Raw genomic sequence first — 20,090 nt, 5'->3', positions numbered from 1 at the left:
CATTTGTGCCATTGGGTAAAACTTAGGATTCATTCTGGCCTAAGCGAAAGACTCCTCATCACCTTTCTTGAGCAAATTCAAGGAGTCTTCAAAAATTTCACCACTTAAAATTCAGAAGGCAATATACCAACACTCAGTACTGGCAGGACAGTTAGTTGTATAACAATAACATTGAACACATAGTGAGTGCTCATGAGGTACTGTAAAGTGCTTTCCAAGTAAGGCTCATGACAACTTATTATCTGCATCTTAGAGATGAGGAAACTGAGTGACAGGTGCAGTAGCTTGCCTAAATCCCACAGCTGGTCAATGCCAGAGCTAGAACTTGATACCAGGCAACCATACTCCAGACCCTGCACTCTTACGCCTGATGCTATACCACTTAAACAATTTAAATAACAGAATCCATCAGAGCATAAACCTTTCCATGGGTCCTTTCCACTATCCATAGCATGTCTTTTCCGTACCAGGCCATGGAAGAAACCACATCAGTGATCTATGGTAATCTTGTATTCTGAGCTCAGCATTCTAGAAAAATTGCTTCTACACTCACCTGATGGCTAAATCCAACAGTGTATTTTAGTCCTTGTCTTTGTACATTCATATTTTTGTGTCTGAATTCCATTGGTCACTCCTACATTGTCGAACCATTTCACTCTTTGGCGAACAGCACACACTGCTTTCTTCACTCGCCTCTCTCCTCAGTGCTCATTCCTCCCGATTCTCCTTCATTGTTAGGTGCTGAGGATGTTTTTTATTTCACTTCTGTGTCCCAGGTTGTCTTGTCTATATTCAAGGCTTTGCTTTCCGCCTTTGGGCTCCCAACTTTGTATTTCAATCTTTTCTTCTAAACTTCAAAATGATAGTTACAGTTATTAACCAGGGCTGTTGGACATCTCTACAGTTATCTCAAGCTCAACCGGTCCCCAAAGGAACTCAATCCCTCCTCCTCACTGCTCAGCCTTGCTCCCAAGTCTCTACTTCTTTTACAGGCCTCATTTCCTTTAATGGCATATCTGTAGAGCCAGTCACACTGCCTGAAGCCTTGGACCCATCTTGAACTCCTAGTCTTCACAAGTTTCCCTTACTGGTATTACTATACACACACTTACTAGATCACCAAATTCTTTCCATTTTACCTTCTAAAGTTCTCTGTAACTGGTATCCTCTTCGCTATTTCCATCACCAGGATGAAAACCTTTACCCTCTTTCATTTTTATTATTGCAGTGACCGTTCATTGGCCTCCCCTAGTTCGGCTCCGTCCTCTAAGCCCTTCAGTGAGTGACCTCGCTCACCCCCTGCTACTAAACCATCTGCAACTCTTCCTTGCCTGCAGGGCACCATCCTAACTGTCTGGCCTGACATGTAGAGCACTTCAGGACCAGATCCTTGGCTACATGGCTAGTTTTCTTCTAGCCCCTTCTCCAGTCATGTGAACTACGATCCAGACTATTGGCACCACATGCCACATTCTCCCACACCGACTGTGAAGTCCTGATGGGGAGTACTTACTTTCCCTACTGATCTCCAGACATCGAGTTCATTATACCTATACTGCTGGCTTTAGACTTTTAGAGAAATATGGTTCCATGCATGTTAAGTCACTTTACAATAATCTCTCATCCTTTCAACAGCTCTACCGGATTGGGCGGTGCTAATGCCTCCATTTAACAGGTGAAGCAGCAGACTCCAAGCAGCCGAGGAGCCAGGAAGGTTACTTATCAAGGGGTAGTAAGTGAATGAGGTAAAATTTGAAGCCAGGTCAGGCTGACTGTGAATCCTGTGCTTCAGCGAGTCTCGCTGATGATATCTAACACCATAATCTCACCTTTCAGCAAACAACCAGAAGCAATGTCTTTAGACTGTTATAGGGGCAGCCCACAGGACACACAGATGCACTTCACTTAGGGAGGTGACAAGTACCCAACTTTCAGGTCCACTTCCGCTACATCCCAGTATCCCATGAATGAAAAAGCATGCCTGCTCCTCCCTAACACCAAATTTTCACACTCTCATCGAACCCCAAAATGATGCCTATTTGGGAAGGAAGTCTAACACCTTAAGCAGTCCATCCCCAAAGAAAGAGACGGTCTAGAAATAAGCCTGAACACTGCTTCTGACTTAATGGTCTTCTAGACAGAATGCTCAGAGTTGGTCCATCCTTAAGAAGTGAGAGGCCAAGTTCTATCCACTTGAGTCCAATTTAATTAAACAATTTATAACATCCTACACATTGTTTCTACTATCTAATGCTAACACACACACACACACACACATACACACTCAATTATATAACCAAGGGAAGACTGCTTCAATAATTACCCATTATGCAAATATGTACCTTGTTTCCTTATTACTTTTGTGATGTGGTCCCCAAAGTTCCACCCTAAGAACCTGAATTAAGTCCCAGTTCTGTCTCTGCCAGCAGCTCTTTGTGTGGCTTTGTGCAAACCCATTCCCCTTTCCTCATCTTTTAAGCCTAGAGATTCTAGTAGTTGAGCTATATAGCAGTTCCTGTGAATTCCAATATTCAGGAACGATGCTTACTTTCTCTATGTCTTTCACTAGGTCAAGGCTATCCTAACTCTGAGGCAACGCAACCTACACGACTATTTTCATAAATAGTTTTTACAACGGTAGTTATGAGGATGGGTTGGACATTAATTCCAAAAATATTTTAGAAAAATAAAAAGAACTGTATCCGTACATTTAAACACATGCTGAAATATTCACGCCATTCACATACATTCAGCCCGGCATCAACAGACTACATACACAGCAATAAGTGGGATATCTAAGATGATCCCATGTGCACATGAACACTACCTCATGGTCACACATGCACAGGTGTGAAAAGGGCTCATAGCCCTATTGAAATGATTATGGGAATACCATCAGATGCAGGACTTAATAGAAAGGTGAAAATTCAGGGTAATTATACAGGCAAGTATCATTGGTAAAACTAAGTGATAAGGAAAACACCCGTTAGTGTGATCATAGCTGATAATGCACACAGTAAACGGTTGCTAGGTTGAAGGTTTTGTTTACATCAGCTGAACTCTGACAACGTGACAGCCACTGGGAGCCCTGGATAAGATCAAATGATCAATGACATATGTGCCAAATAAATGCCTGTTGAATGAATATTATGCAAAAATAGTAACAGTAATCAAAAATAAAGCATCTTTAAGACTCTTAAACTTCACTTTTCATCCCAAAGATGAAACGGGAATTTCAGGATTATTGAAGAGGTTCGTTTTCAATCTTTGTGGTGTTCACAGTCACAGAAAACATTCCCACCGAAATCCCATCAATAAAAAACACTCAACGGGAAAAGCATTTATACACCAACATAGTACTGATCGCACAGGGGCCCCTTGATCAAAAAAGCAATCAAGGAACATGGTTAAAGTAAGAAAAACTCGGTTTGGTACACCTATTGGCTTCCCAACTTTTAAGTCAGACAGCTTTATATGGTAATATTAGAGCCCCGTCTCTGGAAAAGCCCCAGATCTGGGCTGGGGTGGGAGGAAGAAGCTCTGAAGAGGTTCTGGTCAAAGTGGGCATCCTCGGAGGTGCGTTCAGCCATCAGGTCTGCACAGAAAGGCCCGTTCACAGCCCAGGGCTGCGATGTTTCCTCGGGGCCGCCGACTCACCTTCCCTCCTGGAGGTGGCCTGGGCGGCAGGCAGGAGCAGCGACAAGCAGAGGCAGCAGCTGACCCAGATAGTGGGCATGGCCGAGCCGGGCCGGGCCGGCGCGCCGTCCGCCGCTGCAGAGGTCGCTGCAGGGGTCGCTGCGGGAGTCTGGCGGCCGCTGGCTCTCACTCCTCGCTCCGCTGTGCCTTCCTTTCCCTCGATCAGGTGGTTTTATCGACTCTTCTACCTGACTCAGTCCTGACAGGAAGAGAGCCTGCGTTTCAGGGTGTGACTCACCTGTGAATAAGGAGGACCCAACCCTCGGGAGGCAGACAAACAGCGCACACGGAGCTGTAAAAGGGCTCAGCCCAGCCGCGGGCTCCCCCCTCGTGCACACCTGGCCGGGCCGAGGGCGTGGCGCGGAGGCTGCGGCCCGGGGATCCTCCTGGAGGAATGTGCCAGGGCCCTCCCCCTCTCCTGGGGTGGTCCAGGGGTACAGAGGTAGGGAGCAACCCGTCCCTTCCTCAAACTGGGAGGTCCAGTCTCAAGTGCGCACGCTCAGAAATAAATCGGCGGCCCTGATCAGCTGTGGTCTAAATAGGAATCAAGGAGAACAGGCCCGTCGGAGAGTTATAATAGGGTCCTCTCTTCCCTTCCGCCGGGGCAACCAGCATGCCCACTCTGGCTGAAACTTCATTCTTTTCCTCCATCACTGGCAGGATCCACGGTTCCTCTCCCGGGTCCCCATAAATTCCTAATCACGTGGGCTAGCAACTCATCAAGTCTACTGGGGACAGGTGGGCCTCCCTGTGAAGCCTAGCTGATCACTCTGTATCCCTAACACCTGGTGCAGCGTCTAGCGTGCAGTTGGTGCAAAATAAATGTTCTGTTGAATTGAATAAGAAAGAGGATCCGGATTTATTATCCTTTTACATCTTAGATCATGTTTCTGTTGCCATTCTCTATGGACCCATTAGAAAACGTTGGTTGAGACCAACTGTATTATCCATGCCCACTGTGCTAGCTGAATGAGTGACATCTAGAAAACTGAAAATCTTGGTATAGCCAACATTGACCCTTTCGTGTTCCTGCGTCCTCTGCTCCTTGTATTTCTACCCATCAGTATTGTGCAGTGTCCCACCGTCCAGCAGGATCAAGGGACAGAGCCCTGCAAAATAAATCTTGAAGGTAAATTTCATGTTAGTACAGGTTACTATTGTTTATTATATCTCAGAAGGTGGGACAGATATTACCATCTATCATCGTTTTTGGATAGTGATAATAGCTAACACATAATACTTACTATTTGTCACCACTCTTTGTCACCACTGTTGTAAATCCTTTGTACATAATAACGCTTTAGTCTTCAAAGCAACACAACGATATGGGTGTACTATTAATTTCCCCTTCTCACAGATGATAAAACAGAGGCTTGGAAAGATGAGGTAACATGCTCAAAGTTACACTGTTAGTAAGTGGCAAAGCCAAGACTCCAAACCAGGCAGTCTAGTTCCAGAGTCCAAAAACTCTTTGTTAGATCAGATTACAAAGCACCATAAAAAAAAAAAAAAAAGACAAATTCTCAATATTGAATGAATTCAATATGCAGTCAATGGTTCCTTGTCAACATCCATTACTTACAATCCAAGCAGATTGTGGACTATTGGTCCACATCAATAAAGCCAAGTCACAATGGACTCTGAACAAAGATTTCTGATTTTCCTAACATGTTAGCTCTGAAAGAACCCCCAGAGGTCACCCAGACCCAGGCTAGAAAATGGGCAGCAGGCCCTGGGGCACCAGGCCAACCAGCCACCTTGTTTATGTGAAGAGTATGCTCCAGTGTTTCTCAGTTCCGACCTCTTCCCACTGCCTTATTCTGGGTCTCTTCCTACATCAGAACACCCTGTCTGGCTCTGGCTTGCAACCTCTGCTCTCGCTTGATCTCCTACCTTTGTGCAAGGACAGTATCAATCCCCCTATGCCAATGTGAATATTTTCTCTCCAGGCACTGCTGGGGTTAAGAGTACTCCAGTGGCCAAGTCAAGGCTCTAGAGCAGGACCGTAGGGCCAAATGCTGGCTTCAGCTCTCTTCGAGGCAGGTTACTTAGTTTGCTCTGAGCCTCAGTTTTTTCATCTGTAAAATAGGGGTAATAAGAGAACACTCACCTAGAAAAGTTGCTGGGAAAATTAGATGAGTTAATGACCAATTTAGTGCTTAGAGCAGCACCAGGCATAAACCATGTACTATGTAAGTAAGCTATAATATTTTTACTGTTGTGGCTTTTATTATCAATAAGCTCCATCAGTTTTTCCTTGTTACAATCACTAACAAATGTCATATGAAAAAAGTGGAAGGGTTTTTTTGCTTTCATCTTTCTAATTATTGATTACTCAATCATAATTTTAAACTTCTCTGTAACTCTTGGTCTAGCCCAGATTTACGCCCTAGCTACCAACATTTTCCTGGAAGTTGTTAATTAATTTGTATTTTTGCTATATATCTAGAAATTTCCTTCACATTCAGATTTGCCTGACAAATGTCTAAAAATATGTGTGTATTTATAACTTCATTTTAACTATAGGGGGCAGGATCTTCTATTTCAGGAAAGCTGTAAAAGCCAATTGCACTTAAATATATTCTTACGATCATATGCTTTTCAAAAAGACAACAAAAATTGATTTGCTTTTCCACACGGCCCACATAAATTTTTATTTTCAAATCCAGACAAAAGTCAATTTGATAACATGTAGAAATGGTTAGGATGGTAAATTTTATATTATGTGTATGAACTACTGATACATACAGGACATAGATGAATCTGAAAGCATTGTGCTAAGTGAAAGAAGCCAGACACACAAAAAATCAGATTCTATATGATTTTATTTACATGAAATTCTAGATGTAAAACTACAAGGAAAGATACCAAATCATCAGTGACCACAGATAGGGGACTGATTGCAATGGGGCACAAGGATAATTTGGGAGGATGAACGAAATATTCTGAAATATGACAGTGGTCAAAAGTGACCAAATAGTCCACTTAAAATAGGTAAATGTGTATAGAAATTATACCTCAATGAAGCTGGTATAAAAAATAAGAGAAAAAGCTAAAAAAAATCTACTTGGTAATTAAGATGATACATTGATTCAGTTGTGCAAACTCAAACCCAGAACTAGAAACACTGTCTGCATAAGTTGTGACAGGCACAGCACAGCTCAGAGTCCAACCCTGAATCTTGCTGATTCTGATGAGCTATTGGGAGCTTTGGGCAGAAATACTGCCCAGGGATTGCAGGGGGACCCCTCTTCTGGAAACCTGTCCATTTGGGCAATGTACAGAATTGAAGAGATGCTTTTCTGAAATGTTTCCTTAGGAGCATGAATTTCAAATTTTGTTCTAGGAAGTCAGCACTTGAATCTTTCTCGTATCTTCCCCCAACTTGTCACATTCATCTAGAGCAGTGGTAGTCAACCTGGTCCCTACCGCCCACTAGTGGGCGTTCCAGCTTTCATGGTGGGCGGTAGCGGAGCAACCAAAGTACAAATAAAAAGATAGATTTAACTATAGTAAGTTGTTTTATAAAGATTTATTCTGCCAAACAGTGAAAATCCGACATAAAGTACTTGGTAAGTAATTAATATCATATGCTTTAACTTGTTGTAACTCTGCTTTATAAATTTTATAAAGTAAAATTACTTCCCTACTTTATAAATCACCATTACTGTGGAACTGATGGGCAGTTAGAAAATTTTACTACTAACAGAGATACAAAAGTGGGCGGTAGGTATAAAAAGGTGGACTACCCCGATCTAGAGTGTAAGCCTGGGCATCAGTGGGGACAATGTTCTATGCAGAATGCTCCAATCACGGGAGCTGGAAAGGTCCTGGAGCATTTCCATGGGGTGGGGCAGAACAGGGTGGGAAGGTTGAGGCCCTGGAAGTCCCCTCTGTCCATTGTTTTATTTGCAGCTCAGTCACCCCCCCGGGGGGATTTTCCTTTTTACAATGCTGTGTAAACCACCTCACAGAACTGTCATCTCTGCACCCCAGCCTTCCAAATAGAATTGCAAGAGACATGCTGATTTTTGCCTTGACTTCTATCATTACCTTAGTTCACTTTCAGAAGGAATGTCTGGCATGTCACCTGCTTTGAAACTCGCTTATGATAAAAAACTGAAGCACTGGCCGTCCCACATGCCAGCAATCGACCCAATTCCCTGTGCTTAATCTTCTGAGATAGTGCTAATGACGTCAGCTTTTGCAAAAAAAAAAAAAAAAAAAATTTAATGTAAAATTAAGCAATCAGGAGAAGAAAAAAAAAAACCCAAAACACAATTCCCCTCATTCTTAATTGTAAAGGAAAATGTCCATAAATGGAAATCCAGTGTTTCCTGGATCTGCTGGGCAAGTTCTCCGGGGTTGGATGGACTCCAGACAGCAGTGTGCTCTGAAGCCCGCACCCAGGCTCAAGTGGCAAGCTTCCATTTTACGCAGATGCGCAGATGCGTATGTGGTGTTCCCACAGCTGTTCTCAGGAGGGTGGAGCTCCATATAACGCCTTGTGCTTTTTAAGGGGAGATAACCCTTTTTCTGTGGTTGGCTGGAATACACCCAGGCCAGAAATTGGTGTCAAATCACAGCCATGCACAAAGAACAACTTCACTTGTATCTGTTTGGGTGTAGTTAACCAGAGACAGAAATATTAAAATCCAGTCTTTGTTTACCAATACTACAAGTGGAGAGGACCAGAAAGAATAGGGCACATGCTCAGAAAATGACAAAATAGACAGGGGGAAAAATGGGAGAGTGAAAGATTCCAAGAGAGGGAACTACAGCAGGTTTAAGGGTGTGCCACCTGTTGTGTTCCTATAGACTGAAATTTTGTCATCCGCGCCTGTGTGAAATGTCCATTAGTGGATTAAACATTGTCCATAGTTCCATGGCCACACTAGTATTGGACCAGAGTTATTCAGGTTTGAATGAGAAGCCATGTGATTTAAAGGAGCCCACAGCAGTAAGAATTCTTCCCTGGGTTTCATGGACGGGGGCCAGGGCTGCAGAACTGATGACACAGGCTGGCAGGGAGAGGTGGCCACTCCCCAGCCCTGCCTTTCAGAAGCAAGAAAGGAGTCAATCTGGACATTTCCACCTTTAATAGTTTGTTATAAAGCCTGAAAAACACTATAGCATTTGGAATATAGTCTTCCGCCTTTAGAGAGGAAATTTTGAACATATCTTAAACATCTAGTGATAATTTTTGATGATTACGGTGAAGCTGTATGGAATGCTCTGGATATGCCCCGCTTAGTGCTGGGAAACCCAGGGGTTTTAGAGTTTGTGGCTCAGCACTGCCCTAGGAAGAAGGTGCTGATGTCATCCTCATTTTGAGGCTATTCCGGCTCCCTCAAAAATCCATGCCAATACCTCTCTCTAGAATTATTATTGAATTACAATTTTTAAAAAATTAAGCTTTCCAGTGGATAAACACACTCTTCTCTCATTAAAAAAAAAAAATGAATTGGATCATCAAATAAAACATGAAATTCCTAGTCTTTATATACCGTATTCTGCAGTGACTCCTCTCCTGCAATAAAGGTTTGGTTAGTAGTAGGATACATTTTCCTTTCCACATTACCTGTTGACATTCTTCAGTGTACAATGACTCCAGATTCTTATGCAACATCCTTTTACATCATCCACTCAAGTCTCGGGGGTTTTCTCTTGGTCCAGTATCTTAATGCAGGTATGAGCACTTGGTTAAGTGATTCAATTCTTGAAGTCCTTGGGATAACTGGAAGTTATTTTTGGCCTAGTGCAAAGAGTCTGAGTGGTTTCAAAGAGCTCCTGAATCTAGTATCCGTCTCCCTGGTTTCAGCTTTCTAGAGCCTGGTTACACAGAAATCCCCAAACATTCCTGGGTGGTTCTTTTTCAGGAAGCCTGCAGATTGGATTAGACCTCGGTCAAAAGGTGGAACTGTTAGACCACTGCAATTATGCAAAGAGCTCCTGATAATCACAGAAAAATCTAGACACTCCTCCCTAACCTAAAAATTTCTCAGTCTACTTAAAATTTAGAATTAATGCAGTGATTCAGTCGACTTAAACCAAAAGGACACATATCTGTCACCTATCTAGCTGCTTTAAGTAAAGATGGTTTAGGTCTGAATTGTTGGGACAGCTGTTTCAATGTTCTGCTTTTCAGTGTACACAAATGCAGTGCAGAGCAAGATTTAGTGCTACTGCCTTATCAAAGCTGCTCATGCTTTTGCTGTTTTCTTCTCTCAAGTCCTCTTTTAATATAGCCCTTGGAAGTCACTTAGAAAATCTCAGCAAAAGCAGAATATGACTACTTGGTTTTTCAGAAAAATTGTTAATATGGAATTCAATACATTTTCTGTGCCTCAGGTATACTTAAAATGAATTACAGCTCTGCTAAAAATTCTACACACAGAGGGAGATACATTTTACTTGAGCGCTAGGTAGAAAATGTCCTTTTGAGTAAAAATTGTGGGCTTTTGTTTGGCTGGTTTGCTTTTTAGATTTTAATCCTATAGTCAGTATTGTCTATAGGATTATAGTGCCAGGTGGGTACTAGATTTATCAGGGTAATTATTTCATAAGGTCTATAAATGACTGATCATTAGGTTATACACTGGAAACTAATATAATATTGTATGTCAACTGTAATTGAAAAATAAAAAAAAATTTAAGTAATATAGGGCAGTACACATACATACGTGAAAGTTTGGGAGGAAATAAAGGAGCAATTCTAAATCTTTAGACCTTCCAGGGCCTTAGAGGTGACTGTCCCAATACTGTCAACATCCTAATCTGTCTTGTTGAAATTTTCTGAAGAATTATTAACTTTATAAATTAATTTATATTAATAAAATTAACGTAAGGAACTTGCTTTCAGAACCAGATCTTGTCTAAGCAGTCAACTGCAATGTTGCTTTTTCCCTCTGAACAAATCAGAGACAGGAGGGAGGTAACACACTGAACCATGCTAACTCAGACTCATGTCCCCTTGCGCTGACTTAGGCTGGATGTCACAGGAGCACCAGCAGATGTTTTGGGGGCGGGTAGCCTCTAGGATACTAATTTTATTTATTTATTTATTTTTTTTTTTTTCATTTTTCTGAAGCTGGAAACAGGGAGAGACAGTCAGACAGACTCCCGCATGCGCCCGACCGGGATCCACCCGGCACGCCCACCAGGGGGCGACGCTCTGCCCACCAGGGGGCGATGCTCTGCCCATCCTGGGCGTCGCCATGTTGCGACCCTCCTGAGTGTCGCCATATTGCGACCAGAGCCACTCTAGCGCCTGGGGCAGAGGCCACAGAGCCATCCCCAGCGCCCGGGCCATCTTTGCTCCAATGGAGTCTTGGCTGCGGGAGGGGACGAGAGAGACAGAGAGGAAGGCGCGGCGGAGGGGTGGAGAAGCAAATGGGCGCTTCTCCTATGTGCCCTGGCCGGGAATCGAACCCGGGTCCTCCGCACGCTAGGCCGACGCTCTACCGCTGAGCCAACCGGCCAGGGCCTTGGGATACTAATTTTAAACATCCTAAAATGTACTTATTAGCATACTATGGAATTATCATCTGTAAAGTTAACCAACTCTCTTTTTTAAATATATTTTCTAGAAATTTTAAATCTGCTATGTAACATCAACTTTCCTTTATTTTATTAGAAGGACCTCTTAATTGTCTTTGGCTCTAGTACTTTAGGATTTGCTAAAAAAGTGTGTATTTCACCATTTCCCAATACTTTATCATCTATAGACCCCTTTGCTTTTCTGGCTGCAAAATTACATTTTTAGACTTATCGAGTAGCCGGCCCTGGTGATGACTTCCGTTGCTCTTTTAAGGATGTTTCCAAGCTTTCCTATGAATGCCTTAACAAAAAAGGACCAGATTGTAAAGGGTTCTTACGTCTGAATGTGCCACAGCTCACAGCCCTTTTCCTAACATTCTTCAGGGGTAACTTAGAAATCACTTCCATCCTATTAATATTTAAACTGAGATATGGAAAAGTGAGATTTGGCCTGCTCAGAAGAAAAACAATTCTAAAACTCAAATTCTTATTTTATTAAAATAATTGCATAGGGCACCAAAGTTATAAATTTATACAACTAAGAGAGACTAAAATGAATATAAAAGAATAACATATAAGAATGGTCTAAGAAACATCGAACTTTGAAATGAGATGATCCTTATAAAAATATTTTCTTTACATTTTACAAGTGTTTTATTACTTTTTCATAAACTCTTCTCATTAAAGCCTAAGGTTTAAGATTGTTTACATCCTCTTCATTTTAGACGTGTGTTTGAAAAGTACTTTTTCATGATAAGAGCTTGGAGATCAAGAAGGGAAGAGGCCCTGGCCGGTTGGCTCAGCGGTAGAGCGTCGGCCTGGCGTGCGGGGGACCCGGGTTCGATTCCTGGCCAGGGCACATAGGAGAAGCACCCATTTGCTTCTCCACCCCCCCCCCTTCCTCTCTGTCTCTCTCTTCCCCTCCCGCAGCCAAATTGGAGCAAAGATGGCCCGGGCGCTGGGGATGGCTCCTTGGCCTCTGCCCCAGGCGCTTGAGTGGCTCTGGTCTCGGCAGAGCAACGCCCCGGAGGGGCAGAGCATCACCCCTGGTGGGCATGCCGGGTGGATCCCGGTCGGGCGCATGCAGGAGTCTGTCTGACTGTCTCTCCCCGTTTCCAGCTTCAGAAAAATACACACACACACACACAAAAAAAAAAAAAAAAAAAAAAAGAAAGAAAGAAGGGAAGAGACCACGCTTAAGACCAAAGGTGTTGATCAAAGATAGAAAGTCCAGATCCTCAGTGCCTCTAGGCATCCATATTCTTGGTCTCGTCACAAAGAAAGTATCCTCCAATCTCGATATTTCATAAATTAAAGGTCATTTGATTAAACCTTCACTGCCACCGGAAGATCCACACACAACAATCTAAGTAAATTTAAGACAGCTACTGTAGTGTTAGTCTGTACTATTCACATTTATATTTAGTGATGGAAAGGAACTTTATTTTTATAGAAACAGATGTCAACTCTCTTTAGCGTCTATAAGTTTTGAGAGTCATAAACTTCTTTTTAAGTTTTCTATCAGCTAGGATGCATTTAGCTGCTAGTAATAGAAATCCCAACTCAAAGTGGTTTTTACAATAAGCAAACTTATAGGCTCACATAATTGAAAATCCAGAGGTTGGGTGGAAATAGGGTTAGATTATCCTGTGGTCCAATGATACTATTGAGGATGCAAATTTTGTCTTTCTCTTCCATCACCCAGAGTACACTTCGTCTGAGGCTGGTTGCCCTCACAGCTTTAGTCTGTTGGCCAGTTACAGTCAGGGTTATGTGCTTCCTTATCCACATAAGCAGGACAAGATCAAACCACTCTCTCCCAAACTTCAAACAAAAACCTTTCTTCTGTTCAATATGAGGCCAATTTAAGTCATATGTCTGTCTATGGACCAGTAGCTATCACCAGGAAAATGCTTTATGCTGATTGGTTTAAGCCTAAATACCATAATCACTTGCAACAGGTTTGGGAGAGTTGTGATTGGCTGAGGCCAGAGGTCAGGAAATATGGCTGTGAGCTTAATCCTGCCCACCAGCTGCCTCTGTAAAGTTTTGTGAGAACACAGCCATACTGTTCCTCTCTTACATGTTGCACGATACCCATAGCGACCTTTGTATTATGACAGCAGAGTTCAATAGATGCCAACACAGACTACAGGACCCAGAGATCCTCAAATAGTTATTATCTGGACTTGTACAGAAAAAGTTTGCCAATCCTTGGTTTGGGTCAACATCGGCCCACTTTGGAGCTGAGTCCTGTCCCTTATATCATGATACCACCACTCAACGAGAGAAAGTTGGATTCAGTGGGTTCCATGCAAGTCCCTCACCCATCAAACTCAGTGGATTTTTTGGTCTTGTTTTCTCCTGAGTAGAGCTGAAAATAGATGAACACACCAGCTTCAGAATGAAAGCCTGAGTTTTTGAAATCCGTTGACTTAGCTCTTTTATATGTAGATTCATTGATATCAATTCTTTACATTGATCTGTGTTCCAATGTTGGCTGTATGGTTCTTTTTTTGTTTTTTCTGAATTGTCAAATTATTGTTAACTTCATGGACCAGACTACACAACTTTTCTTCCAGATCTTCAACGCACCCACAGTATTACCTGGAATTCCCCCAGAGACCTGCTACAGTCATAGAAGAAATCTCCCGCAAACCAGGGCTTTGCGATGACTGGTCATTCACAGGAAGGACCACTCCTATTCACATTTACATCATGATTTTCTAGGTAAGCAATTTCCTGCCAAAACGGCCATCTGACCTTCCTTTTTCCATAGCTTTTCTTCTTTATTTCTATTATGACAGGCACAATACATGTCCACTGTAGAAACATTAGAAAAACAGATAACTAAATGGGGGGGGGGGAGAAAAAACTTGTCATCATCCCACACCCCAGGGAACTTTTGAAACATGCTGCTGCATGTTCCAGAGGTGCCGTCTTCCTTCCAAATGATCTAAATGAGCTTTGACTTTTCCAGCAGGAAGTCATGATGGGATATTTAATTTTTTAGTCTCTTCTATTTAGCAAGTTACTGAATGGGTCTATTCTTTGATTAGCCTTTTTAAGGGTCATTAGTAAGTTGTGGACTTTCTGATCATTTTTGGAAAAGAGCAGCTTGAGAAGTTGCTGTTTCCAATTGCTTTCTCAATGCCTCGGAACATCTTCTGCAAACATGAAAGAGAACCTACTGCTCTTCGTTTGGACTGGTATATACAATTTCATCTTATTTTGTAAATAAAAGGGAGCCAACCTCTCTGAAGTATAGGGTTGGGAAAGTCTACTCAGCTTCACAAATCCTCATTTAGGCACACCTGTGGGTTTGCTTATGCTCATTATAGAAACCACTTGAAAATGCCTCAAGGTTGGGTTGTTTCCAAGTTATCAAATGGGTATGACTTAGGTTTAGGGCTAGAATAGACTCTGAGATGAGATTCAGTGTCATTCCAAGTGCCTGCAGGTATTTGAGTGTGGGCTCAGGATTGAGGTTGTAATTAGAAACCAGCCATGACTTCAGAGAGGGGTGCTTTCCCCTGCTCACAGCACTCACCCACCTATCTGCATTATTTCCCTGTAGAGTCCACACAGTGCAGCTGACACCATGGGTCAGAATAGCTCTGTCCATTCATAGCCCGAATATATTTTCTGATAAAAAGAGTATTAGCCCCTGAATGCCTGTAAGGGGAGTGAATGATGAAGAAAGTACATAAATGATAGAAGTTAAAAGATCACCAACTCTGGGGCCCAGACTGGCTGTTTTTATTCCAGCCCCACTTTTACAGATAGGGAACTCAGATCCTTAAACTCTCTTGGTCTGATTTTCCTCATGGATAAAATAATGATATAATAACACTCACCTACTTCTTAGTGTTGGCTGCTGGGAAGGTGAAAGGCAATGAGTGAGCTAAAAACTTAATGTATTCTGACCAGGCAGTGGCGCAGTGGATAGAGCATCGGACTGGGATACAGAGGACCCAGGTTCAAGACCCCGAGGTTGCCAACTTGAGCGCGGGTTCATCTGGTTTGAGCATAAGCCCACCAGCTTGAACCCAAGGTCACTGGCTCCAGCAAGGGGTTACCCGGTCTGCTGAAGGCCCACGGTCAAGGCATGTATGAGAAAGCAATCAATGAACAACTAAGGTGTTGCAACACGCAATGAAAAACTAATGATTGATGCTTCTCATCTCTCTCCGTTCCTGTCTGTCTGTCCCTGTCTATCCCTCTCTCTGATTCACTATCTGTCTCTGTAAAAAAAAAAAAAAAAAAAAAAAAAAAAAAAAAAAAAATTTGTTAAAACTTAACGTATTATCCTAGGCAAGCATTGGCTTGTTTTTACGAGGGGAAAGGGTCTAGAATGGAAGAGTGGAAACTTTGGAACATACCCCTCTTCACAGAATTGACTGCCTGCATGGTCCATATCTACAGGGTCCTGACTGCCCGGAACTGAGCAAGTCATGATCAGACTTTCTGCATCAAGTACATTTTTTAAACAAAATAGATTTTAGTTTATAGAAAAAACTATAGATATACAGAAAAATTCTCATATATACCCACATTCACTTTCCCCTTTACATAAGAATGATATATTTGTTATAATTAATGAACCAACACTAGTACATTATTATTAACTAACATTCATATTTTATTCAGATATCCCTCGTTTTTTGTTTTGTTTTGTTTTTACCTAATGTCCCTTCTCTGTTCTAGGATTGCAACCAGGCTACCACACTATTTAGTTGTCCTGTTTTTCAGGCTCCTCTTGACTGATAGTTTCTTAGACTGTTCATGTTTTTTGATGACCTTGACAGTTATGAGGAGTGCTGGTCACTGTTTTGTAGACAGTGATATTTGTTTGATATTTTTATCACCGTTAGATTGGGGTTGTGCGGTTTGAGGAGGAAGACCACAAATAAAGTGCCATTTTCATTTCATCATGTGAAAGGTACATGATATCAACATAATGCATGATTGTTGATGTTGACCGTGACCACCTGGCTGAGGTTGTGTTTGCTGGGATTCTCCACTGTGAAGTTACTCTTTTCTCCCTCTTTCCATCTCTGATTCCTTGGAAGGAAGTCTCCATGCACTGCCCACAATTAAGAGCGGGGAGTTACCCTCTTCATCCTCAAGAGTAGAGTATCTATGTAAATTATTTGGAATTCTGCATGGGAAAGTGGCCTTTTCTTGAGTAATTTTTCTAGTCTAATCTCTGCTTGAATGAGTTATGTAATTTTTTACCGAGCACCACTGAAAAATAACCTAAAGCCTGCTTCCCCCAAACTGATGTCTTTAACACTCACTACTTTCTGTATTTAAGTATTAATACTTGGAGACTTGCAGTGTTTTTAATCTGGGTAAGGGGGAAATATAACAAAAACAAGATTTCTAAAACCTGACTTAATCTTCTAGTTAGCAAGCAGCTCTGGAATTTGCAATTCCTGGTTAACCCTATATGGAAAGGCCTGAATATGAATAAGGAATCAAAAATAAAATGAGTGGGATGGTCAAAGCCAATATGAATGAAAAGCTGTGAGCCAAGTGGCAAAGAATCCTTTGGCAAGTTTAAACTGGTTCCCTCAGCATGTCCTGAAAAGGTGCTCTCGGTGTTCTAGGCCGTTAGGTTCCCTTGGTAGCCAAAAATCCTGCCCCTCCTCAAAACGGAAGCTATTTCCATGTCTCTCCTAAAACACACACCTTTAGATTGCTCTAGCATTGACGTGCTCTCAAAAATCACACGCACACATCATCACCACACAACTTGAGAATAAATCCCATGTCTTAGAATAACGACAATTAGAGTAACTGGCTAGGTGGCTGAACAGGCACTTGGACTTTTCCTTAGAAAGACTTCCTGTAAAACTAACAAGTATGCGTTTGGAGGTTTTCATTTGAAAGAAGGTGGCGGAAGAGTATTGTTGGATCTGCCTATAAGATGTCTACGTCTGTTTAGTCAGATCAAACTTCAGTGACCATTGTCTTCATTCTATCAGGATACTTTTCTTTTTCTCTTAGAGCAGTACAAAATTTGCTTCCAAAGCAGTGGCTTCCAGAAGTCAGCAAGTGTTTGTTCATTTTTTTCAAAGTTTACCCCAAGACAGAGAGACCTTTAATGTGCTCAGCAGGTCCCCTTCACTCCCTCTCAGGTGGGGCACAGTCTGGACACAGCATTCCACAGGGGTTCTGACACATTTCTTTGGAAACCTACTCATTGCACGGTAAAGAGAAGCATCCGCTCCCCAGCGTGCATTCCTGTCCTATCCTGTTCCGCCATGCTCTAGCGAGCACCTGAGGCCAGGCCTTCCTGTTCCCCTCTTATCTCAGGGCAGTAAACGGAGCGGAAGGAAAAGAGCCCTTGACCAGCCCCAGTGTAACTGCAGTAAAGATTTTTAAAAGGAATGACTCTGGCAAGTTCAGAGCCTCCTCAGTTCCTACAAATGCAGCAAATGGACTATCCCTGATTACATAGAAACTTTAAGAAAGAAGTTATTGGGGTTGAATATAGTTTCTGATTAATTAAACCCCTGCTAACAATTTTTTTTTCTAAAGCATGGCACCTCACTTTCCAGACGAAGGTATTCATGCCTTCACTTAACAAATAAGGTGACCTCTCTGTGTCCCCCACATTGTCTAAAGCGTGATGACTATCATCTTTCTGGAATATTTGGATCTTGTTCATTCTTAACCGTTATATTTACTTTTCAGCACTACAGTTAATAAAGACAGTGTAAGCCAAAATTTTGCCCACCCTTTGACCTCACTTCAAACCTTTGGATAGGTCCTAGCCCATTGGTGGAGTGTCAGCCCAGCATGTGGAAGTCCTAGGTTCAATTCCCAGCCAGGGCACACAGGAGAAATGCCCATCTGCTTCTCCACCCTTTCCCCTCTCCTTCCTCTCTGTCTCTCTCTATCCTTCCTGCAGCTAAAGCTCCACTGGAGCAAAAGGTTGGCCCGGGCGCTGAGGATGGCTCCATGGCCTCCATCTCAGGCGCTAGAATACTCTGGTTGCAGTGGAGCAATGCCCCGGATGGGCGGAACATTGGCCCCTGGTGGGCATGCCCGGTGGATCTCAGTCGGGTGCATGCGGGAGTCTGTCTGACTGCCTCCTCCCCTCCCCCACTTCTCACTTCAGAAAAATACAAAAATTTAAAAAACTTAAAAAACAAACAAACAAAAAAACTTTAGATAGTTCTTTGTCTTTTTTTTCCAGTGAGATCATTAATAGGAGTTTATATTCTTGAGATATATTTCTTCCCAGTTAACTCAATTGCTGAAAACCATCCAGTCAAATTAATTAAGGGTTCGATTAAGAATTTCTGGGTAGCCTCACCTGTGGTGGCACAGTGGATAAAGCGTCAACCGGGAAGACTGAGGCTGCGGGTTTGAAACCCTAGGCTTGCCTGGGCAAGGCACATATGGGAGTTGATGCTTCCTGCTCTCCCCCCTTCTCTCTCTCTAAAAATGAATAAGTAAAATCTAATTAAAAAATTATATAATAGCACACTATATATTTTTTAAAAAAAGAAGAATTTCTGGGTAAATGGTTTCAAATTCTTTACCTGGAGAGGTACATTTAAAAGAAGGTCAGTTTTAAATTTCCCCACAAAGGGAAATACAGTAATCTGATATTTGCTTAGAGCAGATATCAAATATCCTTTCTTATACCACTGGCTTTACAGAAATTACTCAGGTGTACTTCATCAACCCCAGGTATGTAAACATGCTAATATTCATTTGGGATTCAAACCCATCCCTTTCCATCAAGGGGTTTCCTCAAGTGTCCTAGTCATATGTCTGTGTACAGGATGCCGAGAGCCAAGGCATCTGTGAGTCATGATGGGTCATTTATGGCCTCTGGGCTACCAGGTAACAAAGATTTCATTCGGCTTCATTTGAGAAATAAAACCTTTGGACAATTTACTAAGGCAGCTCCAACAGGCACAGGATTGAAAGAGAAAAATGTGACTGCTTAACCAAATAAATAATTGGGTAAAACACATCCCACTCAGCTACTCATTCCTGCGATCACATTTAGACTTTGCCATTCCAAGTAACAGTGCCTCTTCCAGAACCATCCAGAACCTCCCAGAACCTCAGTTTCAAACACCCAATCTCTAATCACCAACTCCGAACTTTGAAAGTCTCTCTACTGCCCAGACCTTAATAATACCAACCCAGCTGGGACCAACAATCCACTGAACCTACCACCTTTGCACTTCTCCAACCCCCTCTCGCCAGCACAGCCCTCCTCACTCATTTTAAACACCATGGTCATATCATGCCTTCGAGTCCCATTAGACTCCCATACACAACTTACCGTCATAACTTTGAATCCATGCATATTAACCTCAGGGGGTTCCGAGCAACCAGACTCCATTTCCCTCGTCCATTGGGTATCCTAGTTCCCTTGAAGACTATTTCACACTTTCCCCCTTTCTTCCGACCTCATGTCTTCTCCCCCATGTCACTCTCTGCTTGTGACCTATTTCCCAAGACTCAGAACACAGCAGCGTCAGGAGAGAACCTCAACCACACACTTTTACTGCCACATCCAACAGCCTGCCATCCTTTTCACCTTCCCCGCTGTCACACGCCCCGTCCAAGGCCAACAGGATGGCTCACCTTTCCCCTTGTTAATGACAGCATTCCACCCTCTGGAGCAAGAGTCTTCACCGCCTCTCTGGCATCACCGGCTTTGCTTTCTCTTCTCAGTTTTTCCCATCTTAAAAAACAAGAACAACTCCTCTGAGACCATGTTACATGTTCACTTCTGCCCTAGTTTTCTGTTCCCTTTTAGAGTTGTCTCCCTTAGGGAAAACAAAAGAGTTGTCTGTACTTGCACTCCTCCCTGGTTTCTT

At 42.6% G+C, this 20,090-nt stretch overlaps 1 protein-coding gene across 3 annotated transcripts in view; it reads right to left on the bottom strand.

Moving 5' to 3' along the window:
- Positions 1-19,876, bottom strand: part of LAMC2 (laminin subunit gamma 2) — a 69,915-nt gene extending 50,039 nt beyond the window's left edge. The window contains exons 1-3 of one of the 3 annotated variants that reach the window (XM_066261311.1): positions 19,855-19,876; positions 9,278-9,580; positions 3,658-3,895 (exon numbers count right to left, since the gene is read on the bottom strand). In XM_066261311.1, coding sequence (XP_066117408.1) covers positions 3,658-3,736 — 79 coding nt within the window. In that variant the 5' untranslated portion in view covers positions 3,737-3,895; positions 9,278-9,580; positions 19,855-19,876. Of the gene's footprint in view, positions 1-3,657; positions 3,896-9,277; positions 9,581-19,549 lie in introns of all 3 variants that reach the window. The other 2 variants (XM_066261310.1, XM_066261312.1) reach the window with 2 other exon arrangements.
- Positions 19,877-20,090: the final 214 nt, after the last annotated feature.

The sequence above is a fragment of the Saccopteryx bilineata genome, chromosome 2 (genome assembly GCF_036850765.1).
Source record: "Saccopteryx bilineata isolate mSacBil1 chromosome 2, mSacBil1_pri_phased_curated, whole genome shotgun sequence".
NCBI lineage: Eukaryota > Metazoa > Chordata > Mammalia > Chiroptera > Emballonuridae > Saccopteryx > Saccopteryx bilineata.
The sequence above is the reverse complement of the archived record's forward strand: the minus strand, read 5'-3'. Positions and strand labels throughout refer to the sequence as shown.